General features: G+C 35.3%; 1 protein-coding gene across 5 annotated transcripts; it reads right to left on the bottom strand.

Moving 5' to 3' along the window:
* Positions 1 to 1791: 1791 nt before the first annotated feature.
* On the bottom strand, positions 1792 to 25309 carry GEMIN2 (gem nuclear organelle associated protein 2). 5 transcript variants are annotated; one of them, XM_055088400.1, is made up of 11 exons: positions 25129 to 25309; positions 24637 to 24721; positions 22918 to 23007; positions 22589 to 22648; positions 20071 to 20184; positions 18347 to 18391; positions 17135 to 17203; positions 13745 to 13855; positions 11975 to 12033; positions 11479 to 11539; positions 8442 to 8703 (listed from the first exon to the last, which is right to left on the bottom strand). In XM_055088400.1, exons 1-11 carry the CDS (start codon positions 25296 to 25298, stop codon positions 8602 to 8604), a joined length of 966 nt encoding a protein of 321 aa, XP_054944375.1. In that variant the 5' UTR covers positions 25299 to 25309; the 3' UTR covers positions 8442 to 8601. The 5 variants fall into 5 exon arrangements, with proteins under 5 accessions (XP_028351559.1, XP_007117573.3, XP_028351560.2 ...); XM_028495758.2 differs by lacking the exons at positions 8442 to 8703; positions 11479 to 11539 and adding an exon at positions 1792 to 6450 and having other exon boundaries at positions 25138 to 25308; XM_007117511.4 differs by lacking the exons at positions 8442 to 8703; positions 11479 to 11539 and adding an exon at positions 1792 to 6450 and having other exon boundaries at positions 25129 to 25306.
* Positions 25310 to 25668: the final 359 nt, after the last annotated feature.

Genomic DNA, 25668 nt, shown 5'->3' with positions numbered 1-25668 from the left:
TACGTTTTGGTTGTGTATTTTGTTACTTGTAGCCAAAAAGAAGTCTCTCTCAGTAGAGACGAGGGGAAAGTTAGGTTATACAAAAAACAGTATGGGAATATTGAATTTCCTTTTTTTCTGTAGGGGGAGGGGAAGACATTTAAAGGTTTACATTTAAAACAGTAAAACCATAAAGTGCTAAAGAAAATATGGGGTTAGTTTTATGATCCTGTAGTAGAGAAGGCCTTTTCAAGACATGCAGAAAATCATAAAGGAAAATCGTAGAAAAAAATAACATATCTTCAGCAAATGGTACTGGGAAAACTGAATATCCACATGCAAAAGAACAGAACTGGACCCTTACACCATACACAAAAATCAACTTAAAAGTGCATTTAAGACATGCAGAAAATCATGAAAATAGTAGAAAAAAATAACATATCTTCAACAAATGGTACTGGGAAAACTAAACATACACATGCAAAAGAATGGAACTGGACCCTTACACCATACACAAAAATCAACTTAAAAGTGCGTTTAAGACTTAAGACCTGAAACTTTAAAACTCCAAGAAGAAAATAGGAGAAAAGCTTTATAATATTGGTCTTAGCAATGATTTCTTGGATTTGACACCAAAAGCACAGGCAACAAAAGCAAAAATAGACAAGTGGGACTGTTAAACTAAAAAGCTGCATAGCAAAGGAAATAACAGAGTGTAAAGGTAGCCATGGAATGGGGAAAATAGTTGCAAACCATGTATCTGGTAAGGGGTTAATACCTAAAGTACACAAGGAACTAAAACTCTAGCAAAACCCCCAAATAACCCAATTAAAAAATGAACGAACCACTGAAATAGACATTTCTCTGAAGAATACATACAAATGGCCAACAGGTATACGAAAAGATGCTCAGTATCATAACTAATGAGGGAAATACAAATCAAAACCACCATTAGTTACCACTCCACACCCATTAGGATAGCCATTAAAAAACAAACAAAAAAACCCCCCAAAACCCAGAAAATGAATGTTGGCAAGGATGTGAAGAAATTGGAACCCTTGTGCATTCTCAGTGGGAATGTAAAATGATATAGCCACTAGGGAAAAGAGGATAAAGATTCCACAAAAATTTAAAACTAGAACTACTATATGATCCAGCAATCCCACTTAAGAGTATTCAAAAGAATTGAAATCAGGATCTTGAAGGGTTATTTGCACTCCCATGTCCACTGCAGCATTATTAACAACAGCCAAGAAGTGTAAACAACCTAAATGTCCATTGTATAAGGATTTGCACTATTTGGTTGTGTTCACTGATGGCACTTGATTTGTACTGGCATGCAAGGAAATACTGTGCAGCCAGTAAAAAGGATGAAATAGATCTACATGTATTTGCTTACATGGAATGATGTTAATTGGTATTAAGAGAAAAGTTTGTTACAGGATACTGCACATGCAATGTATAAAATACACATTATGGGGACTTCCCTGGTGGTCCAGTGGTTAAGACTCTGTGCTGTGCTCCCAATGCAGGGGGCACGAGTTCGATCCCGGATCGGGGAACTAAGGTCCCACATGCTGTAGTGAGGCCAAAAAAATATATATATATAAAATATATAAATATATATAAATATATAAAATATATACATTATGAATATAAATACGATTGTGAGCATATCAAAAAGACTTGAAAGTTACAAGTAAATTGTGCATTAGATTATTTTAAAGTAATCCCATAATAAAGATATTTTTATTGGGGTATCCTTTTGTACAACTTTATATCTTAATTATAGTCATCAATAGCCCTAAGTGAATAGTAAACTTGTGTTGAAGAGCAGATGTATGTTTCAAAAGTAAAAACTACACTGTACGAATGACAAACTATGAGGACAGCATTTATAAACTGTTTAGTCAGTGGCCTATGCTAACCATAATGACATAGTTCAATCCCCTGTGTCTACCAGTCAAACCTCATTAAGGGAATTTAAGCCTGGAGATGTCATCAGAACCTGCCTTGGTCCATTTGGGCTGCTATAACAGAATACCACAGATTGGTCAGTTTATGAAACACAGAAATGTATTTCTCACAGTTCTGGAGGCTGGGAAGTCCAAGATCAAGGCGCCTGTAGATTTGGTGTCTGGTGAGGGCCTGCTTCTTGGTTCACAGACAGATGTCTTTTGACTGTGTCCTCACTTCGCAGAACGGAACTAGCTAACTCTCTGAGGTCTCTTCTAGAAAGGCAGGAGGGCTCTGCCCTCATGACCGAATAATCACTTCCCAAAGGCTCTGCCTCCTACTACTATCACCTTGAGGGTTAGGATATGAACATAGGCATTTTGGGGGAACACAAATATTAAGTCCACAGCAGAACCCAACACACAATGACTAAAGGGAAACAAAATCCTAGAGCCAAGGTTACATAGTGAATTGTTTTCTGAGTCCTACTAGAATACAGGTGTAGGATGGGAGTTCAACTCAGGCCTGGGTGAGCACCAAACTGATTACAGAAACTGGGATTGGCACAAATTTTGGGGTCAGCAAAGTTAAAGAAACTGGATAGAACCTACTAAAGTTTTTCAAAGTGCTCTTTGAAAAATGAGTACTGTGATCAGATGCATTTTATTCATCCTCCTTTGTCAACTTTATTTAATGCACATGAATGGCATGTTACAAGTTCTGAAAAATCAATAATCAGCTTAATTTTGTTTAATCTAGTATTTGATTAAAGTACCATTTTTTCAAGAAACACTAAAGTTCACATAAATCAATATTCTAAGGCATATTATTTAGGAAACATTATTTTTAAAAATCTGGTGGGAATTTGGTAATATGTATAAGAAAATATAATCTTAAAATGGACACAGGTCAACTTGATCTTTCTCAATAATTTCTAACACGTTTTTATATCTTTGTCCCCAGGTGGCAAAACCAATAACCTGAACCACTTTTCATCTAATTTGGCCTCTAACTGCCTTATTCTGCTAAGAGACACAGATGAAATAATCTTATTTTTAAAAGGAGAAATGAATACAACTTTAATAAATGCATAATGTCCTCCTGCCCAAAAGAAGTAATGAATCTTTTACATGAAAACAAATACAGGTGCAATCTAATTTACTTGGTCCATGCTTGCACAGACCTGATTAAACTACCATTTGGTAGCTATTATTTTGAAAATAACTACCTCTAAATTCCGTATTTAAAATGTGTAATTTCTCAATGAATTTAAAGCTTTCTACCTGTGATAAGAGTTGGAAAGATTTTCCTCTTCAATTTCTCATTAAAATCAGAAGATACTTTTAATTGTGAAAGGCTCGATAAACCCTAAAGCTACTGATATATTGGTAGTCTGCATATTTACGATTACATTAATGGTTTATAATATCTTTTGTTTCTACATTCCTGAAAAATATCCTTATGCCAAGTTGAGTTACTAGAAAAATAAATTCTCAGTTAAATATTAGAGATCCTACAGCTTGCTGGAAAATAGAGATGTAACTGCATTCAAATAATTTCTTATACCAGATGTCTTCTGTACATGCAAAATTGCCTTCTTTTTTATGTTTCTAGTCCTCAGGAATGTTAATTCTTCTGTGTGAGTAGTGAACATGCTCAGCCGCTAGCTATTGAAGAGTTATACATAAGTTAAAACAATAAATTGACACTTTACCTTTATTATATCAGTCCCTAGCCCCACCCCCTAAAGATCAAATCGGCAAAGAATATGAGCCTATAACAAGGCTACTTGTGGTATTGGTTGGATATCTAAACTCTTTATGGTAGACACTGCTGGCTGCCTACCCAACAGCCCCTCTCTCCTGTTTTCTAACAGAACCATCTTTGGTAGGAGTGCTCACCTAAAAAATTATTTTCCAGCTTTCTTTATAAGTAGAAAATGTCATAACTCTGGTAAATGAAATATAAGTTGAGGGTTTCTTGTAACACTTTTCTCCCCTGATAGGACAACAACAAGTGGTGGTACCTTTTTATCCTCCCTGGACTGTAGATTCTAAGTAAGAGATAAAGCAACCAGATCATGACTAAAAAGATGAAAGCTATACACTAACAATGATGAAGGAGAAATCTGGCTGCAGCCTAGGGTATTTAAGATATTGGACAGCTGCTACACCAGCCCTGAATTTCTCAAACCAGATCAGTTTATGAGAAACAAAAATAAATCACTAATTTTTAAAACCTCACTTAAGTCAAGTTTCAAATGCAATATTAACTGATAGACTCATGACTTGCAACCCAACTCCTGGGAACTTACGGTCAAAGTAAGGAAAGAGTTATGTACATACAGGTATTCACGGTAGCATTTTCTATATTGAATTAACATTGAAAACAGATTAGATAACCAACAATGAGAGAATGTTTAACTTATGGTAAAATACAACTTAGACTACTAGGCTACCATTTAAAAATCAGCTTTTTGAAGACATAATAGTAGAAAAGATTCAAATATAAAATTACATCTGTTCCTTTCATAAATAGCGGAAAAACTATTGGTTGCCTGATCAACAGTTATTCCCAATCCCCTTTTCCTTTTCCATCTCCCATTAGAAAGACTGGAAAAGCTTACAATTTCATTTCCCCACTTTTCTTGGGGCTAGAGGTAATAATTTTATACACTCATGGCCAACAGGTGAACACAAATCCACTGTGGATATCTGGAGAAGGTTTTGCTTTTATGAGAAAAGGAACAGATGTGGAAGGCTCTGCCTCCTTCCCCCCTTTTCCTGTCTTGAATACAGACACATTGCTCTGCACTGCAGTGGCCATCTTACCATGAGGGAAAAGCTAAAAGACTCTCAGACACCTTGGTATTGTGGAGTCACTGAACCAATGCTAGTTCCTCTAGACTTCTTGTTATGAGAGAAAAATAAATCCCTATTTGAAAAATCATTGCTACTTGGATCTTCTGTTGCTTAAAGTAGGAAACATTCCTACATGATATAGAAATAGGTAAACTGGGACTTCCCTGGTGGTGCAGTGGTTAGGAATCCACCTGTCAATGCAGGGGACACGGGTTCGATCCTTGATCCGGGAAGATCCCACATGCTGCGGAGCAAATAAGCCCATGCGCCACAACTACTGAGCCTGTGCTCTAGGGCCCGCAGTCCACAACTACTGAAGCACGTGCACCCTACAGCCCGTACACTGCAACTACTGAGCCCACATGCCTCAAGTACTAAAGCCTGCACACTCTAGGGCCCACATGCTGCAACTACTGAGCCTGTGTTCTGCAACTACTGAAGCCGTGCGTCTAGAGCCCGTGCTCCGCAACAAGAGAAGCCATTGCAACAAGAAGCCCAGGCACCGCAGCAAAGAGTAGCCCCCGCTCGCCACAACTAGAGGAGGCCTGCGTGCAACAATGAAAATCCAACACAGCCAAAAAAAAAAAAAAGAAAAGAAATAGATAAATTGTAAGTGATATGAATAAAAGATGTGACAGGAAAATTAAAACAGTCGACCTTTTAGGGTACTACTGAAAATTACTTGTAAAGAAAAAGTTTTGTTTATACAAGAAGACATTTAGGGGCTTCCCTGGTGGCACAGTGGTTAAGAATCTGCCTGCCTATGCAGGGGACATGGGTTCAAGCCCTGGTCTGGGAAGATCCCACATACAGCAGAGCAACTAAGCCCGTGTGCCACAACTACTTAGCCTGCACTCTAGAGCCCATGAGCCACAACTACTGAAGCCTGTGCACCTAGAGCCCATGCTCCACAACAAAAGAAGCCACTGCAATGAGAAGCCTGCGCACCGCAACGAAGAGTAGCCCCCGCTTGCCACAACTAGAGAAAGCCCACTCGCAGCAACGAAGACCCAACGCAGCCAAAAATAAACAAAAAATTTATAAAAAAAAAAAAAAAGAAAGAAAGCATTTAAAAATAAAAGTATAGAGCTTAAAGGGAAAATGTTATACTAATTTTGCTGCTGACTATGAATACACGTGCCATATAATCTAGATTATCTTAATTCTAATACTAAGGACATTTATCCATTGTCTTTTGTTTTGTTAAATAGTCAAACAAAATTTAGTAACCAAAACACATTTTCAATAAAATTTTATATGTGTATACGTGAATAAACAATGAAACAGCACCAACGACCTCTGTACAATTTCGTCATACAGTTTCTGTGCAGGATGCTTCACCAATAAATCATTCAATTTGTTTTAAAAGCATGTGATTACAGAAAACTGAACTGTTCAGCAAAAACTGGGTAACATCTTTCAAAGATACCTCAGATACTCATACCAACACAATCTATCTTCTGAATATCAACTTGAGTTGCACAGGTTAAAATGAAGACGCTTCACATAGTGCCGAAGATGTGATGCAATCTGTACTTGAACTGGCATTGCACTGCCTCAGACTTAGGCTGTCTTCATTACAAATATCTTCTATCCCTGAGAGATCAGCTATTATCAGGATGGCTCATCAGCTAAGTCACGTTGGTCAAAATACCTGGTGAAAAAAAGAATTTACACAGCAAAGGAAATGATAAGCAAAACAAAAAAACCTATGGACTGGGAGAAAATGTTTGCAAATGATACGACCAACAAGGGTTTAATTTCCAAAACATACGAACAGCTCATACAAGTCAATAACAAAAAAACAAACAACCCAATCAAAAAATGAGCAGAAAACCTATATAGACATTTCTCCAAAGAAGACATACAGATGGCCAAAAGACACATGAAAAGATGCTCAACATTGTTAATTATTAGAGAAATGCAAATCAAAACTATAATGTGGTATCACCTCACACCAATCAGAATAACCATCATCAAAAAGTCTACAAATAACAAATGCTGGAGAGGGTGTGGAGAAAAGGGAACCCTCCTTCATTGTTGGTGGGAATATAAATTGGTGCAGCCACTATGCAAAACAGTATGGAGGTTTCTTAAAAAACTAAAAATAGAGTTACCATATGATCTAGCAATCCTGCTCCTGGGCACATATCCAGGGAAAACTCTAATTTGAAAAGATACACATATTCCAGTGTTCATAGCAGCACTATTTACAATAACCAAGACATGGAAGCAACCTAAATGTCCATCAACAGATGAATGGATAAAAAAGATGTCGTGTACACACACACACACACACAAATGGAATATTAGCCATAAAAAAGAATGAAATATTGTCATTCGCAGCAACATGGATGTACCTAGAGATCATCATACTAGGTGAAGTCAGACAGAGAAAGACAAATACCATATGATACCACTTATATGTGGAATCTAAAAAATGATACAGGACTTCCCTGGTGGTGCAGCAACGAAGACCCAACGCAGCCAAAAATAATAACTAACTAACTAACTAAATAAATAAAATAAAATAATGATACAAATGAACTTACTTACAAAACAGGAACAGACTCACAAATATAGAAAACAAACATAGCTACCAAAGAGGAAAGGTGGGGGAGAATACACTAGGAGTTTGGGATTAGCAGATACCAACTACTATATACAAAATAGATAAACAAGGTCCTACTGTATAGCACTGTGAACTATATTCAATATCCTGTAATAAAGTATAGGGGAAAAAAATCTGAAAAAGAATATATATATGGATAACTGAATCATGCTGTTGTACACCAGAAACTAACACAACATTGTAAATCAACTATACTCCAATTTAAAAAAATTTAATGTATACTTAAAAATATTAATTGCAGCACTACTTATAGTAGCAAAAGAACACAAACAACCCAAAAATCCATCAATAAATGGACTGACTGAATGAACTACAATACATCTACACAGTGGAAGACTATGAGGCTTTTATATATAAAAAAAAAAATATCTGCACTGCTACCATGTGATTTCCAGGATCTATTAAGTGAATAAACAAGGTACAGAATGGAATGCTTAGTATGTTATGTTTTGTAAGCATGTGCAGGAATGCAGATATATTTATATATATTTGCTTATATTTTTTAAAAGAACAGTGAATGGAAGGATAAATCAAAAATTAACAATAAAATGAATAACTACAAAAGGGAGAAAAGACGCTACAGAGGATAAAGGTGGATTCTAAAATGCTCCAAAATGTACCTTGAATTATAATTATAACTTTGGAACAATGTAACTATTTTATGAAATTATAAAACAAGATTAAATAAAAACAGAAAATCACCAAATGAACTTTCTCCTATACTAGGTTGGTGGCATAACCACAAAGAGGAGAATAATTTCAAGTGATCTTAAACATGATGTTCTGATATCCCTAGTGAGATACACCAGTGACAAAGAGAACTGCAAAGAATTTTTTAAATGTACAGAGTGAAGTCAGAAAAACAAATATTGTATATTGATGCATATATGTGGAATCTGAAAAAATTGGTATAGATCATCTTATTTACAAAGCAGAAATAGAGACACAGATGTAGAGAACAAACGTATGATATATATATATATATATATATATATATATATATATACACACACACACACACATATAGCTGATTCACTTTGCTGTACAATAGAAACTAACACAACATTGTAAAGCAACTATACTCCAAAAAAAAAAAAATTCTTAAACTGATTTCAATAGTTTTATTATCAGTAATATTGTTAGTATTGTTATTCTGAAACTATTATGTGACTATTACAGGATAAAGCCAAAAATTATGTTAATATTATTAGAAACCAGAATTTTGAGCATAGAAGAACAGAAATAAAACATTAAAGAAAAATCAAGTAGTCTTAACTTAGAACTGAAATATTAATTTGAACTCATGATTTTATTTTTCTATTTCTAAAAACTACATAACTTCCTAGCTCTGTTCAGTGAAAAGGTCTAAATGCAATGACCAAACTAATAACAACTAGCTTCCCTAATGTCCAAATTGTGGACTCTAGACACCATTTTCTACTTTAAAACAGGAACCAGCACTCCCAGGAGAAAAGAAAAGACTGATTCCAGATCTGGAGCCAAGTGTCCAAGATACATCTGAGTCATCTTGGCATATGAGAAAGGAAGAAAGCCATAAAATAAAAAAGACCACTAAGGTTGTGTAACAAAAAGCATAGGGGGCTTCCCTGGTGGCACAGTGGTTGAGAGTCCGCCTGCTGATGTAGGGGACACGGGTTCGTGCCCCGGTCTGGGAAGATCCCACATGCCGCGGAGCGGTTGGGCCCGTGAGCCATGGCCACTGAGCCTGCACGTCTGGAGCCTGTGCTCCGCAACGGGAGACGCCACAGCAGTGAGAGGCCCGTGTACCGCAAAAAAAAAAAAAAAAAAGCATAGGAATTGATCTGAGGGGCTCCCACTGTCCAAAGATGGAACAATTTGAGCATCAAAAAGAATAATGACTGCAATATCCCTTTACCTGAATGCGATGGTCAACTTTATCACCACTAAAAGTGGGACAACTAGACATTATATGCTTCCTGATGTGACACAACAGCACACATAGAGTCTTGTCAAACAAACATACACATTACATATAATCAAGCCTCTAGACCTACCTACCAGTTTACAGAAAATATGGAGGATAGATGAACCATTAAATACCATCATGAAGTTAGCTGTCAAAACCAAAATGTGGGAAATTTTACAAGTCAAAGGACCCGGTTTCTTCAACAAAAAAATGGCAAGAAAAACCCACGAGGTTGATGGGGATACTTAAGAGACATATTAGACAAATGTAATGAGTGCATCACACTTGGATCCTGATTTGAACAATTGGAATGTAAAAAGATATTCTGGGGACAATTAGGGAACATGAAACATGGACTGGACATCAGACGATACTATGGAGTTATTCTTAAATTTATTATTCAGTAAATTTGTGATACAAATACTACAGTCATGTGTTTTAAAAGCCCTTATCAGTTAGATACACTAAAACAGGAGAAATGACATGTCCGAGATTTGTTTAAAATACAATAACAAAACAGTTGAAGCTGGGTTATGGATTTACCTTGGGGGTTTATTCTACAACATTTTTATGGTTTAAACAACTCCATAATAAGCAGCTTAAAAAAATAATTACCATTGGTAAAACAATTAAGGCAGCTAACAGTTACTGGATCCTTTTTGAATGGGATCCCACTCATCTAACGAGGTATTTCTATGAATTAGCAGTTCTTGCCTTAAAGATACCCAAACAAACAAAACCAACAATAAAAAACCCTCTTGGGTTTTCTGTCATAACAATAACAGATACTTACATTGAAGCTGTTACTGCAAAGAGTCAAGGCCTATGTTATCTTTTTTCCAAGCTTGCTATAACCTTCTATAAGTTTTCCTAAGTGAAATCTATAGAACTTTCCTAGAACTGTCCTAGAACTTTTCTGTCCTAGAACTTTTTTCCATTTTTACCTAAATTGCTGAGAAAAAAAAAAAAATCATGACCCAATACACTTGGACATTTCTTCTCTCATAATTGTATAATATTATAAAATATCAGTCAGATGATATATTTAAGTTTCTGGTTCCATTAAGTACTAGCTTACTGAACCATCAATTATCGATACTTAATCTTTATGAACAGGCGTCCTCATCTGTAAAGGAAAAAAAACCCTGAGTTGTTTTAAGAATTAGAGATACAGTATATTTGCGCCTAGGGCAACACTGTATCCTCTCATTTAATCCTTACTACCAACAGATGAGGTAGGTATTAATTTTGTTTGTGATCAGCATAGTTAAGGGCTTAGTTCTGGAGTCTGGATCTTAGCTCTGCCATTTACTAGTTCTGTGATGGTAAGAAAGTAATTTAATCTCCCTCTGCCATGGTTTCCTCATCTGTAAACTGATAATAGTACCTACCTTCTAAGGATTAAATGAGTTCCTATTCTGAAGCACTAAGAAAAATGACTGGCACAAATTGCCAAGTGTTTTTTATCATCATTAGCATAATTACTGTAGATAAAGAAATTATATGCTGAATGTGTGTACACTCTAAAAAAGTATCTTGTCTGGGGGAGGGAAAAATGAACACAGGATTACTTACCCTCCCAATATTAAAAATACTATAAAGCTTTGAAAAGTTATTGGCATTGGAATAAAAACACTGACCAATGAACAAAAATATCAAGTCCAGAAAGAGACCTAAAATAAATATGTGTGTGTGTGTATATATATATGTATATATATACACACACACACAAGAATTTAGAATATGAAGACATTTTCAAATAAATTCCAGGTGAAATTTTAATGTAAGAAATAAAATCAAATGTATACTAAATAAAAACATGCCCTGACTGAAAATGAACAAAGGACAGTAGCAATAAAAAAAAACTGCAATAAAATAAAACATATTCTACCCTTACTGATAATCATACAAAAGTAAAAATAATTTGTATCTTTTTATTATCAGAATGGAAATATTTATATCAACTGAAAACGCCCAGTGTTGAACAGGAGATGGGCACTCTCACTGACACTTTAGTGGGAACACAGAGTGGTATGATCTTTCTGGAAGGCAAACTGGCAATAAATATATCGGTTTTAGAAGTACATGCAAGCCCTTGGGACTTCCCTGGTGGCACAGTGGTTAAGAATCTGCCTGCCAATGCAGGGCACACAGGTTCGAGCTCTGGTCTTGGAGGATCCCACATGTGGCAGAGCAACTAAGCCCGTGTGCCACAACTACTGAAGCCCGTGCGCCTAGAGCCCATGCTCCACGACAAAGAGTAGCCCCTGCTTGCCGCAACTAGAGAAAGCCCTCGCGCAGCAATGAAGACCCAACACAGCCAAAAATAAATAAATAAATATAAATTAAAAAAAAAAAAAAAAGTACATGCAAGCTCTTTAACTTATTTCTAGGAATTTATCCTTTGGAAAATATAGAGCTGTATGTACAAGGATCTTCAATGCAGCATTATTTATAGAAAAAAACTAGAAATAAAGGGAATTATGATAACACAATACTGTTTCCTTATACCTCAACTTCCTCATTGTAAAATGGAAACAATACTCTCTCCCACCATTAATAAAGCTATCATAAAGCAAGAAGCCAAGGATTACTTACCTGCTAACCAAGCAGATTAACAAATTCAAAGCAGGAACCCTCTCATCATCTTTGCTGTCCTAAAAAAGAGAAAAAAGAAAAAGTTTAAAATGTAGTCTGTTATCCCTTAATATTTTTGAAACAAGTTTCCTTTCAAGATGGAAAACATGAGCATTTTATTAGAGCATAGTAATAATCACAGGGAAATAGAAAATGTCAAAGAAAAAGGAGAAACTGTAGAGTTAATGATTCCTTGGGAAACATCTAAGATCATCTTTTAAAGAAAGGTCCTGAAAAGAAATGAGTTGAGGGCTCTAAGGATAACTTGGGCGAGATCTTCTTCCTAGTTCCAAGTAAAGGGGCAAAAAAACCCTGTGTCCTAACTGGGCACGGAGGGAAAAAAATTATATAAAAATACTTTAAAGAAAATATTCCAGATCAGAGTTCTCAATTACGATGGAAGTAGTTCCTGAACTATACATTTTATAAAGTTCACTTTAAATATCTGTTAAAATGACAGACCTAAGACACATGGAAGGTAGTCTTACAGAGTATGAAATTTATTTTTATACATTTCAAGGAATAGTCACAATAACTCACTGAGTAATGTTACAACAGACATGTCATATATTATTCAAACTTGGGACACACTTCAATGATGTCAGCATATTCAATTCCTTTATGTGCCAAGAACTTAACAATATGAATAAAACATACTTCCTGCTGATAGCACAGAAGAGGAAATATCCATATCAGCTTTAATTAAAGGAAAAATGTGTTAAGTGTCATAAAAAAGATACAAAGTATACTGGAAAAACAGAGAAGAGATTCTTTTTAATTGTGAGGATTAGGGAAAGTATCACGGAAAGTGATAGGATACGAGCCAGACTGTGAAAAGTAAATGGTATATAGAAGCAGATTAGAAGAGAGTGAAAAGGCACTTCTAGAGAGAGAATAAAGTCTAGGAACATAGCTTAGGGAATATTTAATGAGTAACAAGTACATTTTGCTCAGAGTACAGGCCATATAAGTTAGTTTGTGCCATATCATGGATATTTAATGAAAATATTTTGGAGTAGTCAATGAAGAACAAGTATACATTTTGTGGAGGAGACAAGAGGAATAAAAAAAAAATCAGAAGTGGACTTAGTCTGGCATCAAATTAATTTATATTGTAATGCTGCAGGTATGAGTTAGAGGAAGGGTCTGATTGGAGAAATTCAAAACAATTATTATGCCAGAGACTGTTAGTTGACCACTCTGGCTTCTTGACTCCCCTTATTATTTAGCAAATGAATCTCATTTTTAGCTGGGCACACTGTCACCCAACTAAAGTAAACATTTCCCATAGTTCCTTATGGCCATGTGACTAAATTCTGGCCAATGAACTATTTTGGCCAGATGTGCTTGTAGAACCTCCAGGAAGGCTCTTTGGAGGGGATGACCTTCTTCTCCTCTTTCCAGCTTCCTATAGTGAAATATAATGGCTGAAGCTCCAGCAGCCATCCTGGATTATGAGGTGAGCTTGAGGATGGAAGCCACATGTGGCAGAACTCAAACGCCTGGGTCGCTTCCATCTTAGATCTAATCTGCCTACCTTCAGACTCCCTTGTCTGAGAAAAGCACTTACATTTTATTTAAGCTACTGTTATTTTGGACTCTTCTATTATGTGACTAAATCTAATCCTGACTAATCAAATATTCCATGTTTTCCTGTTTCATTGAAATCGTTCTTTACCACCACATAAATTGGTGAGTGCTTCTGATTTGAAATATTAAGTTTGAACTTACCACTAAAAGCCTCACTTCAGAGCACCTTCTTGCAAGCTGCCGAATCAGTGAATGAGCCTCCGGTAATAAAGGTTTTTCAAGACAAGCCAATAAAGCATAAAGCCATCTTCCCTATATAGAATTTAAAAAAGTAATAAGTAAGCAAACTGCACCATAAGTTTAACTTATAATCACTGAATTGTACCTCAGAAAGGTCATATCAAATTATGTTTCCACCAGCAGTATATATGACTGAGTTTATTCTGAGCAACACATCACTTTAGGGGAAACCTGAAGAATATTAGAACAAAGTTTAAATAGCAATTTATGTAACACACTAAGTTAGCTCCTCAAGCAACCCCAAATCAATAAGACTTTTTCTTAAACAAAAAGATTCACATCTGGGGGTGGGTGGGATAAATTGGAAGACTGGGATTGACATATATATATATATATATATATATATATATACTATTGATATTATGTATAAAACAGATAATGAGAACCTACTGTACAGCACGGGGAACTCTACTCAATGCTCTGTGGTGACGTAAATGGGAAGGAAATCCAAAAAACTAACACAATATTGTAAAGCAACTATACTCCAATAAAAATTAATAAAAAAATAAAATAACATTAAAAAAAAAGATTCACATCCAGGTTTCTTTTATAAAGAGTGAGCGGGACTCTCTTCTACATGAAAAAAGCTAGTATACATTTAAACTTGACTCAAACTTTCTGGGATAAATTTACAATATAAAGCTGGCATTCAGGTATTCAAATGGCCTCTACACTTAGAAGGTGCTTAAATCTCTACTGATTGCCTAAGATGTATCTATACTGAAAGATTCCTTTTCTCAAAGTCAGTGAGCACACTGTGACAATACTAAAAAATAAAAGCACAACTAAATAGCTGAAAACCTTCTTTAATAACATCACACTTAGTTGGCAAAATAAGGTGGTATTTCTCAAAAAATATTAGACAAGTAATCCCAAGAAATAATTAAAAGGTCCCTTTTTCTTTTTGCTAGTTTATGATAAGCAAACTTCCTGTGACACAAGTTTTTTTTTTAAACATTGGTATTCTCAGTACTAGAGTTCTAATGGTATGGTTACTTAGAGGAATTGAACACTGTTGATTTAAAAGACAGATTACTCAAAATAAAACTCAAAGGATTAATCAGGTTAAAATTTAGTAAATCAGCTATCACTGGTTCAGAAACACTTTAATCGTTCCTCTGGCAAACACAGCCATGCTTTTCGGTAATACATTTTCATTAAATTAACAGGAAAAGCCAAAATTATCACCCTCTTGAGTGGGTAATCTTTAAAAGCTAAAAAAAAAAAGTCCCAAAAATCTTACAATAGAGTTAAAAAAATAAAGACTAAAGGAAGAGAAGGAAAATACGTCAGATATAATACTGCTAAAAGGTCGCCGCTATCAGACAGGAAGAACTGATATAGAATTTAAAGCTCAATATCTAGATTCCAATGAAAAAGTAGCCTAAGAATATGAACCAAGTTATCTATTGAAGATGTAACTAATATATCAACTCATGGAAAAAGTTTTGCTTCACTGATAATGAAAGAAACATAAATTATATTTACTTTGAAGTACTACTATATATTTACTAAATTTGAAAAACCAAAACAAATTATAAAGTGATAGCTTGAACCATATGGAATTGTTGAAAATCAAATGTTTCTAACCTACAAAAAGGCAATTTCATATGGTTCAACTTAAAGTAGGGTTGTAGGGAAGAGAAATTTAAGAATCCATTGCTGACGTCATTATACACGGGTTCAATCCTTCTGGAAAGCAGGATGTAACAAAAGCTTATAAAACCTTGATCCAATAATTCTATTCTAGAAATATCCTGAGAAATAATAAAAAAGAAAGTCAGTATAAATGTTTATAATTTAGTCATGATTGTAAAATATAAGGAAGAATCCAAATGGTCAATAATGAGAATCAAAGTAAACCACAACTCACTCTTAAACTTGTCATTGAAAAGTGTTATATGTTTGCATTACATTAAAAATTATGTTTCTAAAAACTCCTATGATGATTGAGAAGTGCTTCTGACACTTGATACAGGGCTTTTAAAAATAGGAAAACAAATTGTGCATAATCGAAACTATATAAAATAAAATTTAAAACAACTTAAAAAAAAGTAAACCACAGACATTTAGACAACAGCAATTATGTGAATTACATTATCATATAGAAATATATATGTGAAATGTGAGCTAAAAAAACAGAATATATACATTAGTAACAACTATGTAAAAGACATGTCTGACCACTCAATTGAAAACAGTGATTTAAGCATGGATTTTTTTCCCCTTCAAAATGACATGTTATATGGTAGAGATTTAAAAGAATGAAAATATAAAAATAAAAAATGAAAATCTAGTGATAAAGAATATAATCATTACACTTATGGAAGAGACTTATCTAAGCCACCTGGCTGAATGGCAGGCTGGGAAACTTATACACTGTACTGTAATGTTGCTTTATCTGTCTCTCCCAGAAGACTATAAGCTTCTGGAGGGCAAAGATTATATCATCTATTTTGACAGGAAGTTTTGGAGCCTCAGATACACTCTTTTGCAAATATCCTCAATTGTGAAAAATATTTGTTTTTTAAATTAAATCTAACTCCAAAGGATGATAAAATTTCTTATTAGGGGATTAAGTGGGTAATTCATTTATATAATGTCTACCAAATTTACCCAATTTTGAAGGTGAAAAGTAAGCTGTGAGTATAAAGCAATAAAATAGAGGGGTAATACAGCACAGTTGTTGAGAGTATAGCCTGACTGCCAGGGCATGAGTCTCAGTTCTGTCAGTTATAATCTGTGTGATCTCAAGCAAGTTACTGAATTCCCATGTGCTCCAGTTTCCTCATCTGTAAAATGGAAATAACAGCTCATAGGTTATCAAAGGATTCAAGGAGTTATTATATATAAAATCCTTAGAACAATGCCTGGCACATATATTTGCCATTATTGGTATTTCTGATATTCTTTTGTGAACTGGATTTCAAAGCCATTTTAGAAAATGCATTTCAAAGTTCTTTAGGTCAGTGCTATTTGAAATGGGGTCTGCAGACTGGTAGCCAGTCTGTTACTGATCTGTGACAAGATAAACAGCTTCTCCCAGGATATAAATCAACTAATTAGTTGACTTTTTTTCCTCAATGCAAGACTATCTCAATGAAGGAAGCAGTATGTTGATTTACATTCTAGTGTAATTTCCTTATTTTACTGCAAACAACCATTGCTTGCGTTACACATATAGTTGTATGCATATGTATAATACATATATATAAATAATGTAGAGCCATATCTTATATATAAGTATATAAATTTTGTCTGCATTATGAAAAGAAAAAGATGCAGTACTACCAATTCTGGAGTAAAGTCTCTTTCTCCAAACCAATTACTCAGATATTCCAAGACACTAGTTACTGTTGCCTAAAAAAGGGGGGGAAAGAGATGAAAGAACAGTATTAGTAATACAACACTAACAAGTTCAACCTGAGTTTCATTAAGTTCAGTTAGAAAACAACTCTTATGTTTAAAATGGCCTCATTCTTTAGGCTTCCAGAGAAACCTGTGACTATTTAGTAATTTGATTAGATGGCACACTCAGTGAGAAGAGGCTTTGTAGACAAATATTCTTATATACTTTCAATGATCAATACCTTGGTTTAAATCCTAGGATTTAGTTTGTAACTACTAATTTAGTTCGGAACTACTTAAAAAAATATTCCACATACTCTTAAAAAAGACCTTTGCATAAATACCTTCAGCTTATTTTCATTAAATCAGAGTACAAATCTAAAGACAAAGTTAGCTAGAGAAAGATCAGTTTTAAGCTATATAGAATTATCAAACTGTTGAAAATATTCACGGGCTTATTCAAATATAGATGGACACTTACAAAAATCACTCTCATCAAGTTTAGTATAAGTACTACAGCACCTTAATGTAAATGATCAAGTAAGTAAAACTGTCAGCCAGTATATGATTTACAACAGAGCATGACTGTTATCTTCCAAGGGTACCCAATGCTATGTGAATGCAAAACAATCAAAGTTTTTATTTGCTCTTTAAATGGATAACAGAGTTCCTAGTTCTGAAAGACTAAAGAACCAAAATCCGTATTTCTCCCCTTTTGATCCAAGAAATTCAAATTTCATTCTTAATGAAGTGTGTAGGACATCTGGAACTAGAAATAGCAATCTAACCTTAGTATTTATTTCAAACCCCAGAATCTAAGACTTAAAACTGAAATGTATACATGTGAATAGTTTAGCACCATGATCAAGAGCATGAGTTCTGAAATCAGATCCACCTGGGATTGAATTCTAGTGTTGCCATTAAAACTTGCTGAAAAACACCTGCAAGTAACTTAATCTCCAATTTTGTTTCTTCCTCTATTAAAAAATGGATATTAATAATAATTTCCCATATAGGGTTGTAGTGAGGATTAAATAAGAACTGTTAAAGAGTTTAGGACAGGGTCTTGCATACTGTAAATATTCAGTAAATGTATTCAAATACCTTAACAAACACTGCAAACAAAAGAATGCATAAATTCTTATTAGATTTTACCTGATTCATTCTGCTAACAATACTAAGCAAGGGAGGAAAACCAATCTGAAAGAAAAATGAGACTGAAATTTACTAAATGGTATCAAGGGGGCAGGGGGTGCATTTTTTTCAAACTGGTGAATTTCTCAACACACTATTTTTTAAAAACAAAAAATAGATAAAAGTAAATTCTTTCATTGTCCATTACAATAAAACATTCCATGAACTATTACGTTGGTAATGCCCAAGAAAATAATGTCTTGAAATTTGAATATGTAAATTTAAAAATAATGATTTTAGTAATTAGGATGTTAAAGCATGAAATTGAAAAAGACGATACTATGATATTAATATGTTGTACACACTTTTAAAATCTTTAGCTAAAGCTAACATTTTCAGGAATTAAGGGCACTTGAATGAGTTCTTTCAAACCTAATCTGCTTCAATTAAAAAGTACTTTGGAGTTTAATATTGGGAGCCTTGATTATGACAACAGTACTGACTTGTGAGAAACTTAAGAGGACATGCATTAAACTCTTGTGTCCTTAAATGGTTCTTTCATGTAGTATATATTTCACTTGTATGTATTTTGTAATAACAAACTAAATAAATATATATTCTTTGTCAAATTAAAACATTTTGAAATGTAACATACATTAGGAATATTATACAAAAGAACATATGTTGTATAAGAAATAGTGTTAAATTAGCTCACTCAGAGATCTGAATCTGTCTACACTCCCACCACCATGTGTAAGAGGGCCCGTTTTCCCAGCCCTTGTTAACACAGTGTGTCAAACTTTCTTTACCAGTATGTTATCTGAAAAATGCCAGCTCAGTGGAGTTACAAGCAATATTTTTATTATAAGTGAGTTTGGGCATCTTCTCATATAAGAACAATTTGTATTTCCTTCTTGTGAGATGTCTCTTTATATCCATTGACTTTTTTTTTCTTAACTGGGGTCTTGGTCTTTTTTAGTGATTTTGGAGGTTTTACATTTGCGGGATAAAATAATTTTAAATGGGAAAAACACAATGTAGCACCACACAGAAAACAATAAATACCTATTCAACAGAACAGAACAACATAGTATAGGGAGTTACCAGTAATGCAGATGTGTGCAGTGGGTTCCATAAGAACATCTGCAAACTTGAGGGCAGGTGAATCCTGAAGGACAAGAAGCAGCTGGCCACATAATTTATGATTAAAATAAAGCCATGTGAAATTTAAATATACCCTCAGCATTTTACCTCCAGAATATGCAATTTACTAAGCATTTTTAAATACCTAATTGTGTCATATGTTTTCCTTTGTTTCCCTGACTACTCATAACTCACTGTTTGACCCACGTCTAATCAGTAAAAAAAAAAGAATCCTAACTCATAAAATTATTAAACAGCTAAAACATACATTGTTTTAGAAACTAGGCTGCCAATTTTTAAGTCAAAAAGACAATAAACTAAGTCAGAGAAAATACTGGCAAATATTTTCTGTAGAGAGCCAGAAAGTAAATATTTTAGGCTTTGTAGGGTACACACTGTCTCAGTCACATATTATTTATTTATTTTTTTAACAACCCCTTAAAAACATAAAAACCATTATATTTTTATGTTTAGCTCATGACTATACAAAAAAAAATCTGCAGACTGGATTTGCCCCAGGTTGTAGTTTGCTGAGTCTTTATACTAAATCATGAACCAAAATTATGACCTTTTTTTGTTTCTTTAGCCACATTATCACCTACCTGTACATAATCGATTCCAGGACTTTCACTTGCAGCTGGTCCAACAGCCCCTTCAGCACATAACCTCTCACCCAGACAAAATTTTTTCCAGCCTTCTTCATCTTCAGATTTTGGCTAAAAGAAAAAAAAAAAGAACTTACTTACTCCTATGTATTTTTTTTTTTATACTGAGCAGTGAAAAAAGAAGTGAGGATTCCCCCATATTCCCACCACCTCAACACAAAGATATAGTGCCTGTTATGGAGTGAACCATGTGCCCCCAACATCTGTATGTTGAAGCCCTAACCTCCAGAATGGGATTATTAGGAGACTGGGCCTTTATAGCAGAGATTAGGTTAAAATGAGGTGGTTAGGGTGGGTCCGAAGCCAATCTGACCAGCGTCCCTGTAAGAAGAGGAAGTCTGGACACAGAAACATCAGGGATGGGTGTGCACACAGAAGACCATGTGAGGGCACAGCAAGGAGACGGCCACCTGCAAGCCAAAGAGAGAGGCCTTGAGAGAGACCCACTGACACCTTGATCTTAGACTTCTAGCCCACAAAGGGGTGAGAAAATAAATTACTGTTTGTTAAGCCACCCAGCCTGTGGTGTTTTGTTACGGCAGCCCTAGCAAACCAATACAGCACCCAAGTGGTCACACCATAGATGGGACATGTTTAGTTTGGATCATACTTTAATGGACACTGACAAGCAAGAATGTGTTCAAAGGAGGGTGATAAAGATGGAAATTGGTATGGAAAAAAAATATACTAAGAATGCTTACAAGAATGAAGGATGTTCATCCCATGGAAGGAGACATGATTACATACCCCACATACTGAAAGGGCTGCCCAATTAAAGAAGGAGTAGATTTATTCTACATTGTCAGATGAAAAAAAGTAGGACCATTCAGTTCAATATGGCTACCTTAACAGAACAATTAAAAATTCTTTTTCCTAAAAACTTTATTTATTTAAGTATAGTTAATTTACAATATTGTGTTAGTTTCAGGTGTACAGCAAAGTGATTCAGTTAACAGAACAATGGGTTTATTTGGGCACATCACCTTGCAAATTATTTTACATATATGTGCAGTTTTTCTCCCACCCCGAGGATAAACAGCTTTCATTAGATTCTCAGAATGAATATGAGACCCCTAAAACATAAAAACCCATTGTCCTGGAACAATTCATCTTTTCCCATTACTTCACTGGTCAGAGACTGTTTCTGCTTCAGGTAGCACTGAAAACCCTAATTATTAAATATAGTGGGTGCTTAATAAATGATTGGATCAATTGATCAATCAATGTTCATATTTACATAGTTACTATCAGAGCATGCTTTAAAAATTCATTTTATTATTTACATAATGTTTACATCTGCCATGATGAACATATGTTATTGCTATGTAATAGTCTACTGTTTTGATGATCTTTATTTATTGAATCAATTATGTTCAGTCATTTCTTTCTTGACAAAATTATATTGTCATAATGTTACTGATGATCTTTTTGAATTAGTAAGTATGTACCCAAAAGTCCTTAGACTGAGCAAGAAAAAATATATCTACCTACATATTACCCTCTCTCTCTTCTTACTAGGAGGCCTCACAGCACAGTGAAAGGCTTTAGAGTCAGACAAAGTTCAGTCTGAATCTCAGTTACACCTTTTATGAGTTAAATGATCTTGGGCAAGTGATGTTAGTGTCTACCACACTTTTCCTAGAGCAGAGCTTCCAACTGGTATAAAGAAGCATATAGAGAGGTTACACTGAATCTCTTAGCTTTCAGCTGGTAGTTTAGGCTATGGGAGAGCCTCCTCCATTTATCCCAATGTGTCATCGCATAAAAGATGTTAGGAAGCACTGCCTAGAAGAAGCTTCTAAAATCTGAAATCTATGAACCACCTGAAACTGTGAGAAAAATTTTATGCATAGGTACATTTTTTCCCTCTGAAAATAAATACCTTTCATTTGATTCTCAGGAAAACTATAAGACTCCCTAAAAGGTTAAAAGGACTGTCCTGGAACAATGTATCCACCTCTTCCCCAACACCCTTTTTTATCCAGTAGTCCACACATAGCATATTTACTAAAAAGCTTAAAATTATATCTAGGATGATAAAGTAAGAAATACTACTTTCCAGTAAGCATGACCAGCTTTACTAAAATGTCACTCACTGATACTGGCACCATTACCTCATGAGGAAAATCCAATAAGCCTTTATTCAATCTTTTTGTAAATACTGAAAATGTATTTAATTTCCTAAAAAGCAAATGTCTAGAAGAACCTTTAAAAACTTGTAAAGACCGATCCAAAGTCTCTCAAGATGTAGATTAAAACTGTCATAAAAATAACTTGCATTACTGATTCTATCCTTTTCAGGTTACTAAGATAATGGAACTGTTACTATTAATGATAGATGGGAGAGAATGAAAATAATATGGATTAAACAAGTAAATCTTTAAGAACTGGAAGTAAATATGGACTATATTAAATAGTTATCCACTGTACAATCTAAACAGAGAAACTTACATACCATGGTCACATTACTATCCAACTGCTGTGATTTCCAGTGACTTCTATGTCTGTTCACACTCTAAAGGAAGATAAGGTAGACAAATGATCTTCAGAGAATGGATAACTCAAAAGAAAGCAATTGCTGCACAACATTCTAACAATTCTACAACTTGGAAAATATGTTCAACTGTATTATGTCTAATGATTATAATAATTTGGTCATTGATTCATGAATATTCTTATCTTTATACACTAGAAACCTAAATTTTTCCAACTACAGTCTAAGAACAGAAATAAGTCTGAGGGAGGGAGGGGTTTAATTTGATTAAATGATTAAAGTACACCTACCTGCCGAACAGTTGAAAACTGTGCCACTTGCTGCTGTTGCCACTGAAGAGTGGGGGAATATCCTTCAGGAGCAGGTTGGCATCCTGAAAGCTAGAGATCAGTTCATAAATGTTAGAATCAATGTTAGTGTATAACTAGAATCTCATACCTCTGCAAAGTAAAAGCAGAATCAAGATGAAAAGTGAATAATAAAGCAAATAAGACGATACAAGAAAGACAGTACTTTTTGCAGATGTAAAAAAGGAGGCAACTCACTTTACTATTTACGTCTGAGTTTAACACATTAGGAAAAGACTCTTATATAGTCACTTTAGTAAGAGCAATCTGGAATGGTTTATAGTTGGAGTTTCTAAGAAATCCACATGACATGAGACTTGAAGTTATAATCTAGTCCTACCTTTCTACTGAATATAATAGCAAAACAGTTTGAAACAAAGAGAGATATAAACCAAACAAAGAATTCTGGTATGAGCAGAATGTACTCAAATAATTTCAGATGCTTGACTTTATAAGGGCTACTTCTACTTTCCAAAACAGCACAGAGGTCACAACTGATCACATACTGCCTTGAAATAAAACTTAATGTGGTCACTTTTTAAAAGCCAGGTATACAAGATATCATCTTCCATCAACTAAAAACTTCTGAAAAGGAATTATATGAAACATTATAGTGTCTGAATTTAAATCTCCTGATTATAAACATCAGATAAAGGAATTACTTAGAACATAAAAGAAAAAGGAATTATCACAATTTAAAAACTGCTGCTCTCCTTCCACCTTTGGTTAAATAGGCTTTTAACCTCCTAAAACAGACCTTCTGTGGCTACTCTATCTGAGTAGTTCTCCCAGTTACTTATTGGTCATTATATGTTATTTTTTTTCACAACAATGGTCGCAGTATGTAATTAATTTGTTTTTTTTTTTACTGTCTTCCTCAGGAGAATGTAAACTCTACAAGGGTAGGGACATTTTCTGTCTCATCCTCTGTCGTATTCCCAGTGCCTGGCACAATATAGTTGTTTAGTAAAATATATGCTGGATAAATAAATGAATGAAAGGGTTCACAGTGGGCAAGTAGGTAGAAAAGTGTGATATTTGGGTTTCTATTTTTAAAAAAACAAAACCCAGTCAAATTCAAAACATGCAAACTACACTAAGATTAAACATCAGCCTGATAATAATTATGAACTGGAAAAAGGTACCTTAAAAATAAAGGATAGGGCTTCCCTGGTGGCGCGGTGGTTGCGCGTCCGCCCGCCGATGCAGGGGAACCGGGTTCGCGCCCCGGTCTGGGAAGGTCCCACATGTCGCAGAGCGGCTGGGCCCGTGAGCCATGGCCGCTGAGCCTGCGCGTCCGGAGCCTGTGCTCCGCAACAGGAGAGGCCACAACAGAGGGAGGCCCGCATACCACAAAAAAAAAAATAAATAAAAATAAAAATAAAATAAAGGATAGCATAAGTACCCTATTGAAAGACTCCTTTAGAATTGGATCATGTTTCTTAAGTATTATGAGCAAATCTCTACGAATGCCAGGGTTACTGAAAGCCTCCCTGGAGGCAGTAAATGCCAGCTGTACTTTTGAGGGGAAAAGTACAACTTAGTATGGAGTAGTCAAATCTTACCTACATCGTAACTGATACTGTCTGACACTACAGGAGAGCCTTGGTCTTTTAATTTGTGGGAGGGAAAATAAATCCCCTGACGGGAAGTAAAACTCACAGAAACATTCACACTTTGCTTCCTTTTCAATTTCTTTGGGTCAATTTGAGCTACCACAACATCTGGACATTGAGCTGCTTCGATCCTACAAATAAGAAATAAGTACAAAAAACGTGATTACTATTGTTCATGTGTAGTAAAACAAGCGATCCATTTCTACGGTTCATTATAAAATCAGAAAAAAAAGTTCAGAATTGCAATCGAGGTACTAAACAATGTATTTCTGAAATTATGTCGACTGAAAGCAAGATTTCTTATGTGGAAGAAATCTAAGAGCATCTATCCCGTCACAAGTAATCAGGTTTAACAAAATTAAGTTCACAGAAACTCGCTCACGCAAAGATGTAATCAAGGAATCTTGTTCCGACAGTGGATGGGGGACGGGAACAGAGGTGGGGCTTTAGCACACTTAGAAGGTCGAGCGGGGCACTGGGCGCTGTGCCCAGGGGCGGAAGGACAACCAGCCCACCCGCACAGGGTCAAATCACTCACTGGACCCGCCTTAGGTATTCTTGGGGAGTCCTCGGAGGTACGTTGGGATCAAAACTGTCTGTCAAGTCGCAGGGCTCCACTGGCAACAGCCGGGGCATCAACTCTTCCACTGCAGACTCCGCAGGTACCCACGCCATGGTTTCCAACCCCGCCTGTCCCACCCAGCGCATGCGCCAGGTCTGGGTCACAGCGCAGGCGCACATGTTGCCACCTTCGGCGCGGAGTTGAGCAAGAGGCTGGGCTTGGGGGCGTAACTGCGCATGAGCGAACCTGCTGATTGTCGTAAGGTTAAGGCTCCGGTGGGGTAATGAAGACTGCGAAGCTGGTTCCTTGTAAAAGTAGTTCGGAAGTTTTTCTGGGTATTACGCTCTATACTCTTCTAAGACTGAGGGTTATTAACTTTTATGCATCCCTAGTAGTGAGGGAACTTTAAATGTTTTTTAAATTAATGACCAGGTTACTTTGATTATCATTTATTGAGCTCTGAATTCTTAAACCGCTGGTAGACGCATCACATGCATTTCCTCATTTAAGTTTTAC

The sequence above is a fragment of the Physeter macrocephalus genome, chromosome 11, assembly GCF_002837175.3.
Source record: "Physeter macrocephalus isolate SW-GA chromosome 11, ASM283717v5, whole genome shotgun sequence".
NCBI classification, from domain to species: Eukaryota; Metazoa; Chordata; class Mammalia; order Artiodactyla; family Physeteridae; genus Physeter; species Physeter macrocephalus.
The sequence above is the reverse complement of the archived record's forward strand: the minus strand, read 5'-3'. Positions and strand labels throughout refer to the sequence as shown.